Source organism: Sinohyriopsis cumingii, chromosome 15 (genome assembly GCF_028554795.1).
Source record: "Sinohyriopsis cumingii isolate HCF-2022 chromosome 15, ASM2855479v2, whole genome shotgun sequence".
Classification (NCBI taxonomy): Eukaryota; Metazoa; Mollusca; class Bivalvia; order Unionida; family Unionidae; genus Sinohyriopsis; species Sinohyriopsis cumingii.
The window spans coordinates 145,466,251-145,491,374 of record NC_142975.1 but is presented as its reverse complement, the minus strand read 5'-3'; the positions used below and the strand labels follow the sequence as shown (position 1 = coordinate 145,491,374).

The window sequence follows — 25,124 nt, the reverse complement described above, 5'->3', positions numbered from 1 at the left end:
AATACGAAAAAGTGAAAATGATTACAATTTTATGTTTAAAAAAACATTAATAAAAGATTCTAAATTCTTCACTGATCATAGAGAAATTTTTTAAACACAATTCACCCCTAATACTAGGTCATACATGGAAGATTTCTTTTAATGACTGATGTTACATAGTTTAGAGAGATAAATAGCAAACAATACCTATACCATCAAATTCTAAAGATTGTATGACAAACAGCACAAAGAAATAGAACATACATCTGCTAGTAGCTGATGTGTTTTCATATATATATATATATATATATATATATATATATATATATATATATATATATATATATATATATATATATATATATATATATATATACATATATATATATACATATATATATATATATATATATATATATATATATATATATATATATATATATATATATATATATATATATACAGACAGACAGAGACTCACTGTTTCAAGTTCTTTCTGTAGATCACATGCCCTAAGCCCTGTGATGTTCAGTTTACTGGCATTGTGTATAAAGTCTGTTGTATACTGATGAACTGTTATTTGGCCATTATCTGTGTAATTTGCAATCTCTAGTATTCCAGTATTACTGCAATAGAAAGCATGAATCTTTTTAACAAGTTTTATTAGCTACATAAGGAATTAGATTCCCTTAAAGAGGCAGATGTTCTACTTGCTAAAAAACATTTTTTTTAGGAAACCAGGAAAAGTTGATTTTAGGGGGGGGGGGGGTTTGGTACTGAATAACAACTTTTCCTTTTGCTGAAAAACAAACAAAACCAGTCTGATGAAGATCTGCTGTGATGTGCTGAGTTGGTGTGTTCACATCCTAACTGTAATGCAAAAATCTCATTTGCAACCTTTAGCCTGACCAAGAAACCATGGTTAGCAGTTAACTGAACTTGTCCCAGATATGAAACCATGATTAGCAGTGAAATGAACTTGTCCCAGATAGTTTTAAGCCTACTGAAGTGTGAAGTTTGGCTGAGATCCATTTTGCACTATACGTATTTATTTTAATTCATGTTCACAAGCAGTTGTATTGACCTTAATGCCAGAGTCACATAAGCCGATTGTCATATTTACATCAAAATCTCCGTTTGACAACTGAAATCAGTTTGCACTTGTTTGATTTATCATTCTCACAAACCATTATAAATGAAAACCCAAGTTATGGTCTTTGACCTTGAACCCAAAATAAATAATGTCACAGAATTCTGACTTTCAATATCAAAATATGACTGTATAGCAAGTCTGGTTGAGACCCATGTCTGTTTGTTTCATTATCATATTCATAAGCATAGAGAGAGGTACAAGCCCTACCTTTAAATGTCATTGAACTCAAGGTCAAAGAGAGCTTGGTTCTCATTTAAAATACACAAGATACCAAGATGGATTCAACTTTAAAACTAACTGGGTTGAATTCAAGTTACATGTTTACAAGTAACTCATCTAAAATACACAAGATACCAAGATGGATTCAACTTTACAACTAACTGGGTTGAGTTTAAGTTACAAGGTTACAAGTAATTATCTTTTATTAATAAAATAACTCACAACCCAGGTCCACTGTTTGAACAAGGAACTTTTAATTTTGGAAGGCATGCAAAAACAAAGGTTTATGTGTACTCATAGGGTGTGATGACCAAAACACCTGCTATCACACCCATTATAATGAACTCAAAACCCTGCTGTCACAGTTGAACAAATTTGAGGATATCAAATTCAAAAAGACCCTTAAAATATAATGTTTTAGGAGAAAGAAAACAAATTCAGTATGTTCCAATAAAACCTAGTAGTCCTATAATGTATTGCCATAGGTGATAACTTAATAATAGCATAATGATTATTTTGTACCCAAATGAACCACATAAATGCATGTTATCGATGTTACCCCAATGGTACCACATAAATACATGTTATCAATGTTACCCCAGTGGTATCACATAAATGCACATTATCAATGTTACCCCAATGGTTCCACATAAATGCACATCATCAATGTCACCCCAATGGTACCACATAAATGCATGTTATCGATGTTACCCTGATGGCTCCACATAAATGAATGCTATTTGATGTTACCCTGATGATTCCACACAAATGCATGCTTATCGATGTTACCCTGATGTTCCACATAAATGCACATTATCGATGTTACCCTGATGGCTCCACATAAATGAATGCTAATCAATGTTACCCTGATGATTCCACACAAATGCATTCTTATCAATGTTACCCTGATGTTCCACATAAATGCACATTATCGATGTTACCCTGATGGCTCCACACAAATGCATGCATAGCGATATTACCCTGATGGTTACATATAAATGCACACTTATCGATGTTACCCGATGTTTCACATAAATGCATGAATAGCGATGTTACCCTGATGGTTCCACATAAATACATGCATAGCGATGTTACCCTGATGGTTATGCATAAATACACACTTATAAATTTTACCCTTATGGGCACACATAAATGCACACTATCAATGTTACCCTGATGGTTACGCATAAGTGCATGCTTATTGATGCTACCCTGATGGGTACATATAAATGCATCCTTATCGCTGTTACCCTGATGGTTACACATAAATGCATGTTTACTGATGTTACCCTGATGTTCCACATAAATGCATGCATAGTAATGTTACCCTGATGGTTCCACATAAATGCACACTATCAATGTTACCCTGACGGTTACACATAAATGCACACTTATCAATGTCACCCTGATGGGACCACATAAATGCATGCTTATCGATGTTACCCTGATGGGACCACATAAATGCATGCTTATTGATGTTACCCTGACGGTTACAAATAAATGATGACATACACTGTACTTTTATTTACCACCAATCACTGTGCATTAGAGGTTCATGGTATTACCAGTACTTGCCTCAGTACTATTGCACTGTACCTTTATTTATCACCAATCACTGCATATTAGAGGTTCATGGTATTACCTGTACATGCCACAGTACTATTACACTGTACCTTTATTTATCACCAGTCACTGTATATTAGAGGTTCATGGCATTACCTGTACATGCCTCAGTACTATTACACTGTACCTTTATGTATCACCAATCACTGTGCATTAGAGGTTCATGGTATTACCAGTACATGCGTCAGTACCATTACACTGGAGCAATACTGCTGCAGTTTCCGGAGCGGAATATATGAAAATTCCCCAAGTAAACTTGTTATAAATTTAGTGATACTAACATAATGTTTTCATTTTTCATGACAAAATAATTCAAACATTTGTTATTTTTTTACAAAACAGCTGTATTAATCAAAACTTAATTTGGATTATTACAAATATAATATTTATTATCCCTTAATCACATGTTTGACACATGTGTAGGTCAATGTGGTGGCCAAATGGGATGTTGTTACTTGTAGAGGATATTTAAGCCAAATCCAACTATTGGAAAAATTTCTGATTCTACCCACCCCACTCCAACACACACACATGTAAAAAACAATGTCATTCTTTAGTTATTTATAAATGTACGTTAATTTGCTTAAGTGGATGTATTCCTATTTAAGACTGCAAATCAATCTAAGATTTTCAGGAGAGCAGGTGTTTTCTACTTGAATTTGACATAATTTCTCAAGTCAATAAATATTTTCTCCTTTGTTGAGTAAGTGCATTATATTTTTACTCACTCTCTCTGATAAATATCTTGCCTGGTGTTGGCATCCCACTCAAACTTTCCCTGCCTATTATATCAATAATGTAGCTAGTTTTTGTTGATGTTGTGGGGTTTAATGCCATTTTTCAGCACACGATAGGCTATACATGGTGGCCAGTATTAATGGTGGAGTAAGAACCTGGGAAAACCACGGAAAGAACAACTGACCCACAAGAAGCTACTGGCAAGCTTTCTCACATACCCATGTTGGCTAAATCTGAGACTCAAAGTGTAGCTAGTAAATTGTAGGCTTAGGTATCAACACATTCTATTTTTATCAAAAAACTCTCTAATGTCAGCACAATGTCCTCTAAATAATGTCATCTATAGCGTAAGCTTAATCATCTTACTTTATTTTCAGTTCAAACAACAATTCACATACAAACAGCAAATTCATGGTATTTTTTCTTTTTAGCTGTGATATATTTTTTTCTCATCTCTACATAATTAGTGTTTTGTTGGTTTTAAAAAAAATATAATGGACATAATATGGTATTATTTGCTACAAATCAGAGTAAAATATTTTTCCAGCTACTATCAGACAGAAAATTAAAAAGGCATCAGGCTCATGCTGCAGAACATTGAACTGGTTGTCCCTAACATAACTGCAGTATTCCATGCTACATATCACTGTACGTTCACAAATACAGCTGTATGTTTATCATGGTACAAAAGTTTTGTGGCACTCAACTCTACTGTAACTAGTAAATATTTGTTAATGATTATTTTTCTTCTAAATGTTTATATCCCCATACTGTAACTGTTAAACTCTCTTTCAACATTGTATTCTGTATTCACCTATTAAAACCAAAATCAATTTAACAAAAAGTAAATGCAAGACAAAATTTGATCGCTTACATGTTCTTGTTCAAAGAGTAACATAAGGGTCAAGTCAGCTGATGCTCTCATTGCTATTGTTATTCTTGTTACTTTGCTTCTTTTTCTTTTTATGAATATTATTATTATTTTGCTTACCTTGGGTGTATAACTATAAATGAAGTCATGTCCTTTGACCCTGAAACTATAACTCCAAAACTACTGAACTCAACTGACACATGTGCTTCAGTCATGTACCAAATTTGGTCAAGATACAACTCTGTTTGCTAAGTTATTGTGATTACAATTTATATGTAGTGAAAAAATCTAAACCATGACCTTTGACTTTGATGCCACATTAATTGAAGAAGGGTTATAAAACTTGTTCAAGACATTATAAAGATACCAGTAATCCAAGTTCACTCAAAATCCATTCCTATTTGTACAAGTTGTTTTGTTCACATGACTATATCATTCAAAAACTATAATAATAATAATAATAATAATAATAATAATAATAATAATAATAATAATAACAAAAATAATAATAATTTTCTCTTTCATGAAAATAATATCTGAAGTGGAAAAATCCAAGCCATGACCTTTGACTTTGACCTCCAACATTTTGCACTTTACTGAATGTCAACCTCATCCAAGAAAGGTGAAGATGTAATTTATTAACATGTTATGATAAAATTCATTTGTATTTATTTAATCTGTCATGTTCACAAGTCAGATGTAGTGCAACAACAAAAATCTGAATTGTGATCTTGACCTTAAATCCAGTGTCCCATATTGTTTGTCATCTAACTCATTGAAAACATTGCTGTGATTTGCCTTTACAAACAAAACAAACCATCAAAGTTAAAACAGCTAAGTTAAAATCATGTAACAAAAGGTCATCTGATTTTCCAATTCATCTGAGATATTGTTGAGACATACCTATATACATAGTTTGATCAAGATATATGTATATTTTTATTACTGTCTTCACAAGCTAACTGCAGTGCACAAACCTAAAGTATTACCTTTGACCAGGAACCAAAGGTTATGAAGAGCTGGCATTTGCAACATTGCCGGTATGAAATAACATTCCAAGTTTGCTATAAAAAAACAGAAGAAAAAAAACAAATAGCACTAGTTAAAATAACTACATTCACCATGCACTCAGCATTGTTCAAACTTCTTATTCACTATATTTAACCTTGATTTAAAGGTCATATAATGCTGATTATTGATTTCTTCTGGAATATTGTTGAGATGTATTCAAAGACCTAGTAAAATCATCATCCATTTGCACTTGCTGCAGTTATTATTATCATAAACGTTGTTAAAGCAAAATCCTCAGTTGTGACCTTTGACCTTGAACCCAAGAACATAGACGGATCTTATCAAACTCATATGAGATATTTCCAGGACATACCAACAAGCACAAGTGATCAAATTTCATTTCTTTTTTATTGTTCAGCAACCACTGTAGTTCGAAAACTAAAATAACAGTCTTTTACCTTACAAAAAACATCACAATATTCACAAGTTACATGTAGTTTACAAAATCTATTTCATGATGTTGGACATAAAATTAAAGGTCATGGGGGCCAGGTTATCAAACTTTGCAAGATAATGCTGAGATATGCCAATGTACAAAGTTCTGTTAATATTTGATCGCATTGTTGCATTAAGATGTATGTGCTGATGGATGGATGGGCTGTAGACAAGTGGACAAATGGCCATCACATAAGCTTGCTTGGCCTTAAGGCCAGTGGAATTTAAATTACAAGCTCTGCAAATGTAAAATCACAAAACCAATATGTATCGAAATTATTTTTAAATCTGTCTGCATGAGATGACAAATTTGATAAATGTCATTAGACCCAGGGCAAGCTGACTGGAAAACTGAACGTTTCCTTGTAAGATTTAAGGCTTTCCAAACCTATAACTGCTTAATATGAGAATGAATTTATTTTTAAGAAAGACAAAATCAAAAAAATCAGATGTTTCTTGAATCTGCATACATGTATAAAAAATTAATATCTTGCTTTCCTTTCAACTTTCTATGATGTGCATATTAAATCCTTGTGGCAAATAATTAAAGTTATCTATAAATATATACTGCATGTAGAAGGATATGTAGACGAGAAAATAAGGCATGAACTGATAGCTGGAGAATAAAATATACAGACTGTGAGAAGAGCAAAGACATACAGATGGCTAAAAGAATGAGATTCATCTTCTACATCAACATTAATGAAAGTTCGGTTTGGAAATGAGAGTGATTTAAAAAATATATTGATAACACATGATGACATAGGTCTTGTGACTGATCAGTCTTTAGAGAGGTCAAAGGATACAAGATGAGAGACTGTGAGGGTGAATGGACAGATGCTCCCTAAGGATACTACAGGTTTGACAAAATCATCATTTATAGCACTATATCATGATCCATTATGAATGTGCACATGTAAGAATTCCAAAACAAAATGTACAATTGAGAAAAATGTATATACACCACTCCCTTGATAACTCATGCCCTGATAACTCGCGAACCCCATTTTAATGAGGGGTCAGGCGTGGATCCCATTTTTTTTAAAAGCAGAAAAAATTAAAAAATTGATCCCTATTTCTTAAACTTGAAACAAATTGTGATCAAAATTGGTTACTGAAACGTTTATTTATTGCTCATTTTATGGTCGAAAATGGTAGATGTGACCTGGAAACTTTAATTGACATTTTGAAAGTATGAACTTTTAATAAGAAGTCATATAACTGGTTACATTTTCTTTCCAAACGACATTTTAGTACACTGTAAATCAAGATATTCAAGGAAATTTTTATCAATGAAAATGTCACTTACATCCAGTGTAGGAAGTACATTAATATTTAAATGCCAATTAAATAATTTTGATTACGTGAAATTTGTGTTTTTATTCTATCTTTTAGTTTCACTTAAGTTTAATCATCATAAATGCAATGTGAATTTAAACGTAAAATGTGTCAATCTACCGTAACAGCTATGTCAGCAAGAATTTCTCTAAGAACCTAATTAAGTGCCGACTGTGTTTTGATAACTGACTTGTGGAAGTATGTTGCATTGTTGCAATGAATTAACAGCTGGCCTCCTTTGTAATAGGCCCTATCATGTTAATTATGTCTGTTGAATCAAATAAAGGAGATGGAATACAAAAAAATAGTTAAAAGGCAAGCAAATCCTACATAGTTAAAATTTAGCAGCCCCAGTCGTATGTTGGGTGAACTCAGGTTGATCAATCAAATACTGTTATAAATTTTATTGTGTATGTAATATAAACTACCTTAAATTAACCGACTCTTTCATAACTGTGATCAAAAATAGCAAGGCAACCAAGCAAAACGAATACTTCGTAAAATAAAGAGCTTGATTTCACAGATATGGACTATTGTGGGCAAGTCATTTTCTGAGAATTTCTGAAATGGCACTTACAGATTTCCGCAAGGATGATAAGAAGTTTCACTATTGCTTTCAATGAAATCATGACATTAATATTGTGTTAACTGAACAATACAAAACTTGAGTTTTGACATAGACGATCGTCTCACTAAATAAATGTTGGTAGATTCTGAAAAAAAAAGGAATCTTGTTTGGTGGTATATTAACGGATAGTCTAGTTTCCAGCTACTCTGACTCCCGACTTGCTAGTACACTATTTAATACCATAAAGAGAACCAGACTAATCAACAAAATAAAATGAAAGTGATGTAATACACGTTTTCACGTACATGTGATGGTTGTTGAAACCAGTTGGAATGATCTTTAACATGTTGGAAATTTTTAAAATAAATGTTATTTATACAGCATAATGAACAACTTCATTAGAAAAAGTGCATTATTAACAATTATTATCAATTATTAACAGCCCAGTTCCCTACACCCCCCCCCCACCATGGTTTTCTAAATTTATAAGTGGATGTTTTTATTTTTGGAGGTCCCTCAATAACTTGCATCCTCGCTTATAGTGCGGTCAATGTTTGTGGACCCCGTTGTGTGCAAGTTATCGAGGGAGAGGTGTATCTGGTTTGAGTCATAAAAGCACAGTAATTATTGGAGTTATGTCCACTATTGTAATTATGTTGAGTATCTCCAAATACAGCATAAAATATCAGAAACTCACTGCAGTAAGTTTGTTTTGCTTCACCTTTCTGATAAATGAAACACTTCCAAGAACTTTTTCAATGGATGCATTATTGTGGATTTCTGTGAAATAGCAGAATCTCAGAATTTCTGAGCAGCATGTATAATTAATCTGAAACAAATGACAGTAGTTTGGGGAACCATGGCTGAGTACTCAAGATTGGGTCTATCATCACCACCCTGATTCTCCCCTTCTTCAATTTCTGTTGAACTTTAAAAATTACACAGAGGAAAGAACATATAGTAAAGTGAAATTACTCCAAGATACAGAAAGACATTGACAAGTGAAGCTTGATGGTCTGATTTGTATACATACATACATACATACATACATACATACATACATACATACATACATACATGCATGCATACATACATACATACATACATACATACATACATACATACATACATACATACATACATACATTCATACAGACATACATACATATATCTTGGCAATTGACAATCTGGTCTTGAGGCAAAAATGGTCAATATCACATTTACCAAATTATGTTCAATTTCCTGGAAACTGGAAAATTTCAGGCTTCAGCATGCATTTAGAATCACAGTTTAATCTGTGCCTTAAAACATTAGCCTCTATGTTCAATGTGCCTGGTAGACGACAAGCCCTGAGCCAAATATATATTGCTCTACACAATTTCCATAGCCAGAGCATTAAGTTCCTCAATACCACTGCCCCACCCAGATTTTAATAATATCTAAAAGGGCAATAGTATTGTCCATTGGCAGTATTACTTGCTGATCCTTAGTCTTATTTCCTGAGAAGAAGCATTGTAAAATAATGAAGACCTGCTTTTCATTAAAGGACATTAATGTGCCACTGTCATTCCTCTGATGACCAATGGATCCCTGTTGATAAGCTAAATCATAGTTAAATTTACCTGGCCATATGTTAATATCGCTGTGTTTGTGTCACATGACTCTCGTGACATCACTAAAGACAAAGAGGGTTGTAGTGAGTTCACTCCCTTTCTTGATCTCTCATGGTGTCGTTCGAGGTGAAGAGGATGAAACTAGCCCTGTTTATTAAAATGGCTGCTCTGCTACCCATGAGCTCCAATAGCATACTCAATGAAGTGTCAGAACCAAAATGATACTATATATAGTTGTGGTGATTTTGCCCCATGAGCTCCAATAGCATGCTCAATGAAGTGTCAGAACCAAAATGATACTATATATAGTTGTGGTGATTTTGCCCCATGAGCTCCAATAGCATGCTCAATCCCAGTGTCAGAACCAAAATGATACTATATCTAGTTGTAGTGATTTTTCCCCATAAGCTCCAATAGCATGCTCAATCACAGTGTCAGAACCAAAATGATACTATATATAGTTGTGGTGATTCCTTCAAGAATGAAACCCTTTTGTTCATATGTAACTGTGCACAGTTGGCCTGTTTCTTGCAAAAATCCATGTTTTGGATTTTAGTTTTGCAGGCAGTGCATCATCCACCATTATGTTAGCAGTGCTGACCAGTACACTTAAAAATTGCTACATAAAGGAATCTATATTGCAATATAATCTGAGTTCAATTGTCTTTTACAGAGTCTTGAAAACTTGAGGAAATGCTCTTAGATAATGAGAAAACTATACAAACTTGTCAGTAGCTAATACCATAAAGTGACCATCACCTTGGACTTGTCTACTGACCAGTCATGTGATGTATGCCTCATCTTGTGAGGTCTTTAGGGTATGAAAGGTGCAGTGATGATCTAACTATATAGAGTGGGCAAGCTCAACATGTTTACCAATATATACTTGCTTATAAGATAAGTCAAACTGCAAACTGCACAGACCCATATCTGCCACTGCATACAGTGCCAGCAGATCTGGGTCCGTGCAGTTTCTTAGGAGTAATCAGTGGAAGAAGCAACATAGACCCTGATCTGCTGGTGCATTATGCTAATACAGACCATTACTTGTTGGTTGAAGTTTTACTTAACTTATAAGTGATTATATATGGTAACTGGACCAGAAACTCAGAAAGGCAGTTCAGCTGACCAGTATAGGCTGTAGCCAACTCACTCACTGCTCATGTCTAGGTAAGGACTTAAAGGCTAATGAATCCCATATACTTACAAAGATTACAATGGAATGCATGCAACTGAACAGTTAAAATGTAAATATTGATTCCTTATTTGTCCAAACTAACTTCAGATAATTTAAGCTTTCAGATTATCATGTCTCACAAGAAAATGACGGACAGACCTTGATAATAACCACAAAATGGAAGTAGACATCAACAGTATATTATGCAGCAAGGATCAAATGATGAAATTGCAGGCATTTATGCAACAAAAGCTTGCTGAATACATACAAATTGTAAATAATGGTGTTGATATTATGATGATTTCACTAGCATAAAACCTGTGAAACATAAAGCATTATGAATGAACACCCCCACTCTCTCTCCTCCCCCCTCCATCTATCTTTCTGTATGTCTCTGCTGTTATTCAGTGGGACACAAATGTTTCATCTTGTTATTATTATGTAGCTTTAATTTGACACCTTAAAGGTAAAAATACCTTTATCTTTCTTTTTCTTAAGACTAGTATTTACTTTGCTCAACTTACTGTTGTACACAGTGGTCATATTGAAGATTTGCCTTAAAACCCAAGATGGAGAAGATAACAATTGCGGCAAAGATTGCAGTGAAATAGTTGACCAGGGAAATGATAATGGCATCTTTCTTGCAGTTATTGGTCTTTTTGTTGAAACTGGAAAAATTAATGAGGCCACCAAAAGCCAGGCCGAAGGAGAAAAATATCTGACTAGCGGCATCTAGCCAGACCAGTGGATCTAACAGACGTTCAACCTGAAACAAACAAAAAAATGTTAGAAATAAGTACAAAAACAAGAGTCTGAATAGGTGACTGAAACTCAGACAAAACATTGTTTAATTGCATAAAGACTGATTAAACATTTTGGTCTTTAATCTATGAAATGCAACAAAAAGTCGTAAAAAATGATCTACAGCAAACCTTTCATATAATAATCTAAAAATGTGATATCTCATATAAAACTACCTGACATAACTATATGACTTAGATAGCCATCATAATTGCCTTATGTAATGTCACAGAACTTAAACCAACTCAACAATGATGTGAAGGTGTATAAAGCTTTATTACCAACTGTAATAAACCCAGACTACATACTATTTTACCAGTCTACAAATTTGGGATACTCCAATCAAGTACTGAAGGGAACTGTAGTAGTACAATAAGGTATGATGGACGTCATGGTGGTCCTACTGAACGAGAACAATTATCACTTGCAATTAACCAAGCCACAAGGGAAAAATGAAACCAAATTTGCATGACCATTCTCTGAACAAACGAGAAAAGGTAGGAATACCAAGATATTTTTAAGCTGGTATTTTTGGTATCAGATCCTTTCTTACATTGATTCTATGTTCTGTTAGGACCAACTTTACCTTACAATGCATTTATTCAAGCTGATATTTTTTGTGTCTTTGTTACACTGATTCTATGTTCTATTAGGACCAACTGTACCTTACAGTGCAAGTATTCAAACTGGTATTTTTGGTATCAGATCCTTAGTTACATTGATTCTGTGTTCTATTAGGACCTACTTTATCTTACAATGCATGTATTCAAACTGTATTTTTGGTATCAGATTCTTTGTTACATTGATTCTGTGTTCTATTAGGACCTACTTTATCTTACAATGCATGTATTCAAACTGTATTTTTGGTATCAGATTCTTTGTTACATTGATTCTGTGTTCTATTAGGACCAACTGTACCTTACAATGCATGTATTCAAGCTGGTATTTTTGGTGTCAGATCCTTAGTTACAGTGATTCTATGTTCTTTTAGGACCAACTGTACCTTGCAATGCATGTATTCAAGCTGGTATTTTTGGTGTCTTTGTTACATTGGTTCTATGTTCTATTAGGACCTACTTTATCTTACAATGCATGTATTCAAACTGGCATTTTTTGTGTCAGATCTTTAGCTATGCATGTTCCAAAAATGTGAACATTTTTGCTCCTCACTGAACACAAGTTCCAGGAGGTGCAGTTCTACCATTATGTGTTTGAACTTGGCATCACACAGAAAATGAAGACATCATTGTACTATACTTATAATGGTTGATATTTAACATGGCATCATGAAAAAGGAAAGCGAAGTTGCTTTTACCTTCATTGACTTTTCTGTGCAGACAAAACCCAAACTATCCAAACATAGTTCTGATGGAACCGGTTCCATGTTTCCAAACTCAGTCCAAGTGCTAATGAATGGTCCAGCTGGATCAGGAAAAATCCAACTTTTGCTGAATATGATTCTAAGATGATTAATATGGGATTGTTTGTTCATAATTGTGACATATTCAAGGATTTTACACTAGCACTTCAGAAGTTAATCATCCACTGCTGACTTCTTTTCCACAATCAATGAAGCTCCTACCATTGATGATCTTGATTCAAGTTTAAATAATCTTGTTGTGTATGAGGAGGTGATGCTTGTCACCAAGAACACCCTGCAAGAATATTTTCCTGAGGTCAACATAGATGTGATCTATGAGATTCAGTGATACTCACACATACCTAAAGTAATCCAAGACAACTATGACATGTTAGTAATATTTTGTGGCACTGATGCAGATAGTCTTCCAAACATTCGTTGAACCTGGTGTTCTACTGACCACTCATGGTGGGGGGGGAATTTCAGAATATTTGCAGAGGTCACCCAGGACTCATATAGTTTCCTCATGACTGGCTTGACTGATGGGCCATGAATTATTGTGCTGGTTTAAACAAGTATACGGTGTAATAATAACAATCATCAATGGAAAAAACTGCCAGCAATGTCATAGCTGAATATGCTGACCATTATGCCCAGGATTGACTAAAACTTCTTCACAGTTATAAAGACATCCATGAAAGTGTCAGATATGTTTATGTTGCAACAAAACAAATGGGATGACATTGCAACAGGTTTTGACATTTATTTTTTACCGGTACACCACTGATCAAACCCACTCATGAAACCAATTAACAAGTGAAGAAAGTTGTGGAATCAACCACCACAGTTATGAGAACAGAGAGAAAATCTGGTCCAATTGTTATGGCATACCGAGCTATTGAACAGTTACCAGTGCAGACCAAGAGGCAGATGTGGCCCTTGTGGTGGCAAAGGAAACAGCACCACCCAAACACATGTCATGGACACCACAGAGTAATATATTTAATGAGCTTGGCTTAACAAAAACTGTGGAGGTTGTCCTAAATTTTGACAATAGTTTTCCTCACATTTAGAAAAATTATGCAGCAGGATCATATTGTAAGGCATTTACTGATGAGAAAGTGTCTGACAATTGGGTTAAGTTGTAGAACAGCAACTTGAAGAACAATAAATTGGTTGAAGGTATTAGTAACTGCATGGCTATGAGTCATGAAAAATGGACATGTTGGAAACACTCATGGGATTAGTTTGTGCTGGTGGCAATGCACCAGAAGTCATTGATGAGGTCACATCAATTTATCCATGGTTACTCACCAACAGCATCATGGACCAAAGATTTTTTGCACTGTATGCATAAACTCATTAAAGACAATGACAATTTATACAACACTAATGATGAGTTCTGTTGAGATGCTCCAAATCTTACATGATGCAGTGTGTGACTATAAATACAAGCTCAAGAGCCACCTCAATGATTACAATCTCATCAATGAAGCCATAATTTTATGTAGTCTTTCCAAGAGTCATCATGTGGCAATCTTGCACGCTCAAAATCACACTAGCTTTGTTGCATATTTATCGTAGTTGGCCTATTATTCAATCACGGCCATTTGGAGGCTTTGCTATGAATAACTCGTTCATGTTTTTGGCAGTGGGTGGTCAAGAAGGTACCTGGAATGTTGTTGGACTTTCTCCAGTCATGTACAAGATCAAATCAATCAATGAAGAGATCCAGTGGAGGATCACACTGGTGACCATGTGCGATTCTAAAATCAGCATATGCATACATGACCTTAGACTCGGCTCTGCCATCCCAGCATGCACAGCCATCCTTGATAACCATTCTTGGTTGGCCTGATGATATTAGTAAGATTCCTGAGAACTAAAAAATTCTGCAGGCAGGACTGGACAGTACCAGTTACAATATCGAGCCAGACATTGTCAGTATTACCACCACGACTCCTGTTAACCTGAACTGTGATGATATCAGTGGTAGTCATGAAGCATCAGTAATGACAATGTATGTTTGCAGGACTATATACTGTTTGGGTTTGCCCCAGCTGAGGAACCAGTTGATCTGGTATCGATTACTCCTACACCAGTATATATTCCATGCAAATATCCCCAGTTGAAAAACCTTGGTTTTACACTTGTGGATCAAGACAAGTAAATGTTGGACCCGCACAGTGAGACTTGATGATAAAATTGTACATTAGAGATAGACTTTATTGAATATAATGACAGCCGTACATGGACTTGTAAGAACCATGTATTTTCTTTACATGATATATTACAGAAATGGCCTTGGCAAAGTTGTCTAGGGATTGTTCAAAACTGCACCAAAGGTACTTTCAGTCTTGTCTTTGCATGCTGCAACAATCACTAACCAAGTTGCTATGCGAGCCACTGATAGTATCAAATACATTGCTGCAGATCAGTTAATAAATCTGTGATTACAGGCACTTCAACTGATTTGAGATCGACTATGACAATTAGTCACATCAGCACCACCAACAGCAACATTGGCACCCCCCCCCCCCAATCAAATTATATGATAAGGACACCCATGTGTTGTGAGATGGAAGCATTAAAGATTACCAGTATTATACATATGATGCCAGAGTGCCAAATGTACAAGGACCAATAGAACTTCTAGTTTAGGGCACATCTCTATATTTCCTTCTATGTGAAGTATTCGTGGAACTCCAAGGAAAGCTTGTGCACAACGACAACAATGATGCATATCGCCCTGCAAATAAAGTTGGATTTGTCAAGAACGGCATCATGGCCTTGTTTAACAGCATATTATCTCATCCATGGAACAGAAATCAAAAACTGTTTGGACAAGGTGAACATTGCAACAACATTGCAGATACAGTGATAATTATGCAAGATCTGCTGGCCAGTTTATGACGTTCATTAAAGACACAAATACCCATGCAGATCACATTCCATGTATCTTTAGTCCTGCAACCTGCTGGTATGCTAATAGTCCTGGTAATGGCATTGGCCCCTGCATTGACCCTACAATGTTTAGCACCAACCCAACATTAAGCCTTTGCTTTGTAGTGCAGCGAAAACAGCTCAATAATCACACAAAGTTTTCCTGAACAATTACAACCTCAGACTAATTAGGATTTTGCAGAGACGTTCGTAAAGTTATATTTGGGGCCAAATACACTCTCACATTAACACCTAATCTGCAGCTCTGCATAGTGATGGTGTCACCAATGGTTGAGTTGAATTATCCAAACTTACACTTTGGATGCCATCAATAAGCCACTCAATAGCAACAGACGAATGTTAATCAGCATTAACTGGATCTTTTGGAGCATCTACACTTTCATTCATCACAATGACCACAAACTCGACATGAATCACCGTTATAAAATTCACATGACACATAAGCATCCAACAAGGTATTAGCACACCATGGCATGTGTTTATAGTATTTAAACTCATGGTAATTATAAACAACAGAATGGTAAGTCTGGTGATCCCTTTACCACTGTCAGTTAGGTCTCACTGAGGCTAAATAGTCATCAAGAATCCACCCAAGCCATTTTTCTTTCCATTGAGCACAATCAATTCAAGTGTGCATCACTGACAGTTGGAAAAAAGGTCAGAAGACCAAAACATCGCCACTGCCTTGATTTCCCAACGAGACTTTATTACAGTGTACCCATTTTCTCTTGAGCCTCTGGACCTGGCTAAGGACAAAGCAGTCCATGTACTTCATGTTTTGTGCAATTCAGACTCTCTTGCTGCTGGGCTTGAACGGCTGAATGAGAGTCATGAACACGCAGGTAGAGAACTTGTAATATCGTCCAAAAGTTCATAGAATGGGTAATTGACCCTGTAACATCTTAAATAAAATGTCAAATCTGCATAAAGACGAATCCAACTCAAAAAGACCTCAGTCCATGGTTCCTACGGTTTTCTAAAGATAAATTTCCAGGTCATTTCCAGGGTTTTTCCAGGATGAAATTATTTTTTTCAAGGTTCACATATGACCATTACTGAATGGAATTAAAGAACATTTTAGATAATAATACACGCTTTTTTCTAAATCTGAAGATGTTTTTCGTTCAAGGCTCTCCAAAAGCATCAAAGTCAGAAAAGATGATCATGTACAAAACCATAAAGTGTATCACATGAAACAAGTTTAATTGTATTCCTATAAATTGGCGATGTAAAGTCATTTCAACGTAAAGAATAAAAATTCTAACTTTAATCTGCTGCATTATGTTGCAAAGTGGGAACAACATAATGAACATAAATTATGTTTTGTTTCCTTTCAAACCTTTAATTCTAAAGAATTCTATAGCAATATATAAATGCATCACATAGAAAGTAACATTTCCTATTACAGTATATAAAAAACAATAAAAGCAAAACATTAGAATCTTGTCTTGTAACGAAAAGAGTTTAACCCTAAATTCATCTGTGCCAATAAAATCCCAAACAAGATCTTTCAAACAATCTTAAGACGATCTGGGGAAAAATTCATCATTTAAAAAACATTCTCAAAACGGTTGATTTAAATTTTGACAAAAGACCTTCAATATTATATCCTGTTGTATAAACAAGGACTGAATATTCTGTAAAATCAACTATTCTTCTTGTAATTCGCTTAACCAGTCCCCAAACCTATATTGATACAGGGGCTCGTATCGTTTTTTAATATATAATGCAAGGAACGACAATTTCTCATTTCAGCTCTGAGATTCAACAATTTGGACTATAAATTTGACTTAAAACGAATAGCAGTCCATTTTCTAATCCGAGTTTCCTCCGAATATTCCCACCCCATTTTTCATCTTTGGACATTTAGGCTGGGATGTGGAGTCATTGCAACTGCATATCGAAAATTTGGAATTTGCCGACACCGTGCTATAGTGACATATGGTGGTCGCTTACCAGCGGGCCTAGAAAATTTAAACTTATGTTATACCGACTCATACCTGCATGAAATCAATAGGAAAATGATTTATTTTCTGAGAATTGTCAAGTATTATAATCGTTATGTCATTAATCCGCTGACAGACAAGACGTAACTACAGCGTAGATGAAATCTGACCCAGTACTCGCCATTTGCATTACAAGTTACATGACTTCACAACTCTTAAATGACGACATCGGAAGTCCCAATAGTTACGCGATCTCAACAACAAACTCCTTTATAATGTTGTTGTACGAAAATTCAGATACTTTTTGTAAAAACCAGCAATCTGGCCAGTCTTATTTATCAAGCAGAGAGCACAAGTCAACGTGATAGTCACGTGATACAACAAACCTCCAGAAGTTGTTCTCGGAATATATAAATATGGAGAATTTTGTGTTCTTTCGTTTTTATATTTTTAATACAACAAGTATACGACTTTCATTTAATATTTTTGTATTTTTGTCTCTACAACATTTGAAAATGTGGGTTGTTAGATTTGTGCACTCATGCAACTAGCAATGCAAATCGCGAGTACCAGGTCACATTTCATCAACGACGTAGTTTTATCTTGTCTTTCAGAGGATTAAAGACATAACGATTTTAATACTCACAATTTCTGAGAAAATAAGTAATTTTCATATCGATTTCATGCATATCTCACTCGATCTAACAACGTTTAATGTTCGCTACGCCATCATATAAGCGGCTACGCTTTGCCACCACCATGCTTGATGAACTGGAATTGATGATTGCTCACACAAAGCACACTGGAATCATTAACCTGGACTCAACAACAGGACCTAAATGCACTGGGGTGCAATGTGGTGACGCCCAATCATCCTTTGCATTTTGATTCATATGGACTCAGTTTTGAAGATCAAATTGGCAAACCTAACATGTTTAATGTGGACAGTCTATGTATTATTGTAAGGCAGTGAGTTGCTGGTTGTGTTTATCAAAGACTTATATCAACACAAATATGAAATCAAAAGTTAAAAAGTCTGGTGGTGAAATGAGTGGAGACCTTATCATGAACGGAAACTCATGTGCCAATCAATGATGATGATAATGATGATGCATTGAAGCAATATGTGGATATATAATTTACTGATATCAAGACTGTGACTGTCATCCTTAAATTGATATATAAATATATAATGATTAGTTTTGATGCAGTAAATTCTAATAATACATGAACTTTTTAAATAAGAAAAAGCTTATGTGTTTCATCCCAGTAGTGACTTTAGACTTGTTGCTGATAGATCTGGGTATCATCTTTTGACTGCGTATGCGTCTACTGCCAAATAGGGGTCTGTTACTATTTAATTAGAAGAACCAAGACAGTCTTTGGAAGATCCTAATAATAAAGCCAGAATATTAGACCAAAGAAATAATACATCTAGGTCAGAAGACTCGTTTAAAACTTATTTGGTAACAGGCTTGTATAAGATTAACAAGGGTGAACGAATATAAATACTCGAAAAAAAATTACGCAGAAGCGTTATTAACCATCTTTGGTGTTTGTGTTTAAGATTAGATTAGATTTTACTATTACTATTACATATAAGTGATGGATTCCGACCGCGGTGATACGGTCGCGGAATTTGCCGGCAAGGTGGTGGGTCAGCTGACCAGCGATGCTAACATTAATAGTGGTTTTGTACCAATTATTGATGCATATCAGCTTGAAAACGGTTTTAACCATCCCTCGGATGCACTGAGATAAAGAAATCAGCAGTTGGGACCACCCTAATATGCCAATACAAACTCAAAGCCCGCTTGGAATGATTGCACTGGCACACGAATACACCAGATCGTTAAATGTACCGCCAGGCATTAAAAATAATAAACAAACAAAATATTCTGGGAGTTGTTTCTATAACGAGAAAGTGGAATTCACCGCTGAATCCACCTGGTTACATTTCCCAATGGATATATTACACCAACACTGACTCAGCTAAGACAAATATTCTTGACTATTTGTCAACATGGACGCACTTGTCCTTATAACAGTTCTTGGGATATGATGAGATCGATCGCTTAACACATTAACCTTTGCCGACGAGTTTACTTTGCAGGAGGTAGTAGCCTGCTGTCGAGCTCTGGAGCGTTAAGGTCATGTACGATACACTAAAGTGCGTGGTATTATAGAAAGGTAGACAGACGTATCTCTGCAATGATACCAAATAATCTGAAAGTTCTAATTGCACTACAAAATACAGAGGGAAAAACCTCAATTTTTGGACCCGATTTTTTCCCACCCCAAATTCGACCGTGGTCGGAATCCGATTTTGTGTCCGGATTTTATACTTTTTGGTCTCAGATCTAAGGCAGACCGGTATGAACTGCAAACAGACAGACGAACCTTTGCAAAAAGTAGGGTTAGATGGGCATTTGGAATAAAGAGTGGTCTTGATATGAAAATAATGGGTCCGTTAAGCAAAAACAACAAAAATCCAACTTTTACCCTTCTGCTCATGCGCGAGTCAAATAGCCTATGAAAAACAATGTTTCTAACACAACTAGGCATTAGATTATTGGAAAATCACCTGGAAGTTGATGTATTAGGATGTATTCAGAAATAGCTTTCAAAATGTGTTTCCTACTCGAATTTCAGGCGAAAACGACAAAAACCTCCAGTGGTTAATGTGTTAAGACTTTGTTCAATGGTGCATTCAGTATGGTTTTATATGAACGTTGCGCTAGGCCACCAGAACGCACGATCGCCAGAAATTTAAGTATTCCCCAAGTAAATAGTTTCTATGATTATATGAGAGCTGTGCCACTAAAAAAAAAAACAAAAGATACTTGGTAGGAAGTTCGCGTGCGTGTTGCACGTGATCAAGTTCGGCCTGTCAAGGAATTATATCACGCAATCACGTTATTAATATAATTAAAATGGACCCTCAATGTTATCGACGCAAGAAAAAAATTGAAGCGAAGCAACAACTGTAAAATAATTAAAAGAAGTGTGTCGCTCATAAAAAATAAAAGCGCTTGTGTGTCGTTCTAGAAGTTTTTCTTTTTTGGTCTGAATGTGGCGGGAGTCAATCTCAGTAGTACCCAATATCTGGTGGCGCTTTTAAAATCATCTCGTCACCGCTGCATTCGCAAGTATATGTCTATTCCGAACTTTTCGCGGCGGCACAAAGTAGTCTCAATACAATTAATAGACCCTGTTCAGTGGCTACTGACGATAAAATAATTAGCATGGCTGAGTTTGGCACCTTGCTGACGGAAATGTAAAACTACCTGCAACTCCATGCACAGATACCGAAACGGGGACAGGCAGCAAACGTCGAATAATTTTTTACGCATGCAAATTATATAAATGCCTAAATGCAAGTAGACATTCCGCCACAAAACTATCGAGGAAATACAACCGATGTATGGTTCCATTTCTACAAAAGAAGTCAAAGAAATGGATGCAATCAACTCAACCAGATTATATAAGATATGGAATGCTCTCAAATATTTCCCAGCTGCAAATACATCTGATATTGATAATAAAAACGGTTAACAGCCTATAATTGATAGCAGTAAACATTCACAGCTGATAGGTGACAGTGTCCAATCAGTGATACCTATATTATATGATATGGACAAAAGAATATCAGATCTAGACAAAATAATATAAAAAATAGCATATAATCTTTAAGAGCCATGAAATATGCTCCTAATATTTGCAAAGATTTCATCAGCATTCTGACGCTCTGTGATAAAACTCAGTGAACATAATACCGAAGAGCGATATGGGAAAAAGATCCAAACAGATGGAAGAATATATTGTAATTAAAATTCAGGAAGACAAGGAGATTGAATAGCCAGCTCACAAACCGGTCAATCCACCGATTATGTTGCGCCCGGTCGGTTTGTCTGTAATACCTCGCGAGCGTTAATGTGCAGTCACTGCCACAGTGCACAAATCAGGGCTACACGGTACAATCACTGCTACCGTGTACTGTACAAACAAAACAATTATGCCGCACAAGCGACTGCATTAATCAACTACACGTTAAGCAAGTCTCCGCTGGTACCACATTGTCAGCCGCTGCCAGTGTACAATTGCTGCTACCGTGCACAAACACTGCCACAGTGTAGAGTCACTGCCATAGTGTACAGTTACGCCGCTCACGCGAACGCAGTAATCAGTGGCGGTATCGGCACAGTACGTTCACGTTCCACCAATCGACTACATGGAAGGCAAAAGTCTCCGTTGGTGCCATGTGCTCGTACTCCATTTCCACAAAGATGGCATCGGCAATGACTTTGACCCAGACGATGTTCACGAGCATGTCATGGGCATTAATCACCAACGCATAGACGATCGTATGAGTCAAACCGGGTTAGAAAGATACCCTTACATTTTTTAGCCGGGGTGGGGGTTCGGTTGTATCGGTATTGTCTGAACGGAAACAACATCGTGGTTAATCTCGCAAATGCATGGTTTTTATATATGACTATGAGTTTTTGCGACAACACCACAATGTGGAGACGAAACGATCCGAATAGTCCAATGTATCGTCGGCGATTATGTGATGAGCATCGATCAAATTGCTATCTTCGACCGCACAATTCACGTTTGTCGACCACTCCTGCAGTACATATATTTTTGCCAGATTTAGCAGTATATGATCGATTAATTACAGTAATCTTCGTATTTGTCACGACCCACGTCTCAAATGTGTACACTTAGCAGCGATATAATCGCGGGGTTTTATTCGCTACTGATTAATGTCAGTCTTCTACCCGACATGACTTATCTTCTTGCATAGCAGCCTGTAGGTAACACCACGAATTACAATCCGCTTTTATAACAATAATGAGGAATTTATGGTTGCTGTTCACCAAGCCTCCTTCAATCAGTGTGTGTGTGTGTGATTGTAATTTAGATTTTAACTTATCTTTAAAAATTATAATCATTTCGCTACGATGTCTGCAGTGTGGCAGTTTATACTGATTATCAGCACTGGGGCATCATTCCGCAGACATATAGCAACAGATCAGGTGGCCTAAGTTGTTAGAGCGTCCGCCTCGGATGCTGAGGTCGCGGGTTCGAACCCAGGCCGAGTCAAGCCAAAGACTTTTTAAAAAAATTGTACCAGCAGCTGCCTTTCTTGGCGTTCAGCATTAGGAGGTTAATGTTAAGACTGGTCAGCCTGGTGTCAGGGTAATGTGACAGGATGGGAAATGATGCTACATGTCTGCGGCATGATACCTCATTGCTAGACATCACTATACACTACCACACTAAAGACATAGCGATATGACTGAAAGATTGTTATAGCTACGTAAAAGATCCGCATCAGAGCGAGAGAGAAAGAGAGACATATAGCATCATGTCCCACCTAGTCTGTTGAACTTTTGACTCACCAGTTAAATTTGTTCTTTTACATTAATGAATATGAAAAATACTATTCGGAACACGAACCTTTATCATTGTCACTCGAATCAACAAACTATAAGCAGAGCTCTATTTTAATCGGATTGTTCTTTACTGATAACCAGCTCATATCCATACAAAAATGATGATAACAAGGAAGAAAAATTAACTTTAAAATTCCAAAATTTAAAATGCATATGCCGGGTTCATAGTTCTATTTCAGCTAAAATAACCTTACATCGTTAATATTTTTCCAATGCTTTCCACGCGTTTCCAATATCATACTCAGTCAAAGTGCATCAAACAAATACATCTAAATATGTGCGATGAAGTCGTCCAAAGTATCTTTTATACAATGAATCGCTTAATGATATAAAAACAGCAACTGTAATATTATACAGCAATGACCTAATATTTTATGAAGTTGTTGACCATTTAGTTGGAAATGAACATCTATGTCACCAATCCGAACGCATCATCATGGCACACCCCTTTCTTGTGAATTATTATTGCACCCATCCTCACAGAACAGTAATTACAACATAAAAGATGTCCGATTTCCGTGACACATTTGCATTTGATATACCTGTGTGTGTGTGTGTGTGTGCGTGCGTGTGTGTGTGTGTGTGTGTGTGTGTGTGTGTGTGTGTAAGTACACCTGTCCAGGTAATCTACAACCGCTGTTTACTTAAGATACCTAAATTACCATCTATTTACCATTTTGTTATTGTTGAATGAGATGTGATACCATGTATAGCAGGGTATAACACTCGTATCCCTGAAAGCAGAATAGACCCAGATCTGTTGTTGATATGCGCTGACAAAATCTAGGTTTGCACTATTCTTTCTATTTGCAGCTAGTATTGTCGACCCTTATCTGTCGGCATATGATGCGTTAACAGATCTGGTTTCATGCTGTCTGCAGCCGTATGCCTGGTATACGCAAGCAAAGATGATATATAAATACCATAAAGTATACCTTATATATTCGCTGATATGTCTTACTCAACTGCAAACAACATAGACCCGGATATGTAGTCTGAACCTAGATCAAAATTCATCTGGCATGGGCACCTGATTAATCCTAACAAACTGCATATACCCACTTCTGCCGGCACATTATGCGACGGCGATCAGGGTTTCAGCTATTTGCAGTTTCCAGTGTATAAGCGTATATATAGTAGGTACGTAATGGCCCTTCTCTGTAGAAATCCTTCAACTCAGGCAAGAGAAATGTTTTTCCTACGTATGTTCAGGTCACCTTGACACATATCTTCTATAGAAGTAGGAAAGTCATTCGACTGCTGACAATGCTTTACATCTTTGAGGGCAGTAAACAACTTGTCCCAAAAAAATAGGACTGTATAGATTATTGGCTGCTCTTCTAAACTGGCCCTCTCCAAGAAGGACCAGTGCCTCTTCGTTTTTATTATTGTTAACTATATTGTTATTCTGATTCTCTTCCGACGCCACTGATTATGGTGGTAAAGTGGTGTAAACGTTTACGTTTTACGAAAGACTCAAATCGTTGCAAGCCAAGGCAAAACCCATAGCACTTTTGGAAAGGCACTCACGCCCAGAAAAAAGCATGGAAGTTGAACAATTTCAGCATGAATATATTCACAATCACAGAATTAAGTTCGTTGTGAGAAAAAAGGACGTTGTCTTCGTGTCCTTTTGTTTTACTGGAAACTTTTGAGACAGTGATGCCTGGATGTTTTTCCGTCCATTTTTGCAGAAAACTGTCATGCTGTTTTGAAAAGGAACTCAAAATCGGGTAGTCCTATTGTATATAATGACCATATTTGATTAATAGTTGATTTCATATGTATTGTACAATCACCAAAGAC

General features: G+C 35.9%; 1 protein-coding gene across 1 annotated transcript in view; it reads right to left on the bottom strand.

Annotated features, from left to right (window-relative positions):
* Positions 1-25,124, bottom strand: part of LOC149782997 (sodium- and chloride-dependent transporter XTRP3-like) — a 106,333-nt gene that overhangs the window by 30,908 nt on the left and 50,301 nt on the right. Inside the window, exons 4-5 of the mRNA XM_089934559.1 lie at positions 11,310-11,551; positions 461-605 (exon numbers count right to left, since the gene is read on the bottom strand). Of these exons, the coding sequence (XP_089790685.1) occupies positions 461-605; positions 11,310-11,551 (387 nt within the window). The remainder of the gene's footprint in view (positions 1-460; positions 606-11,309; positions 11,552-25,124) is intronic.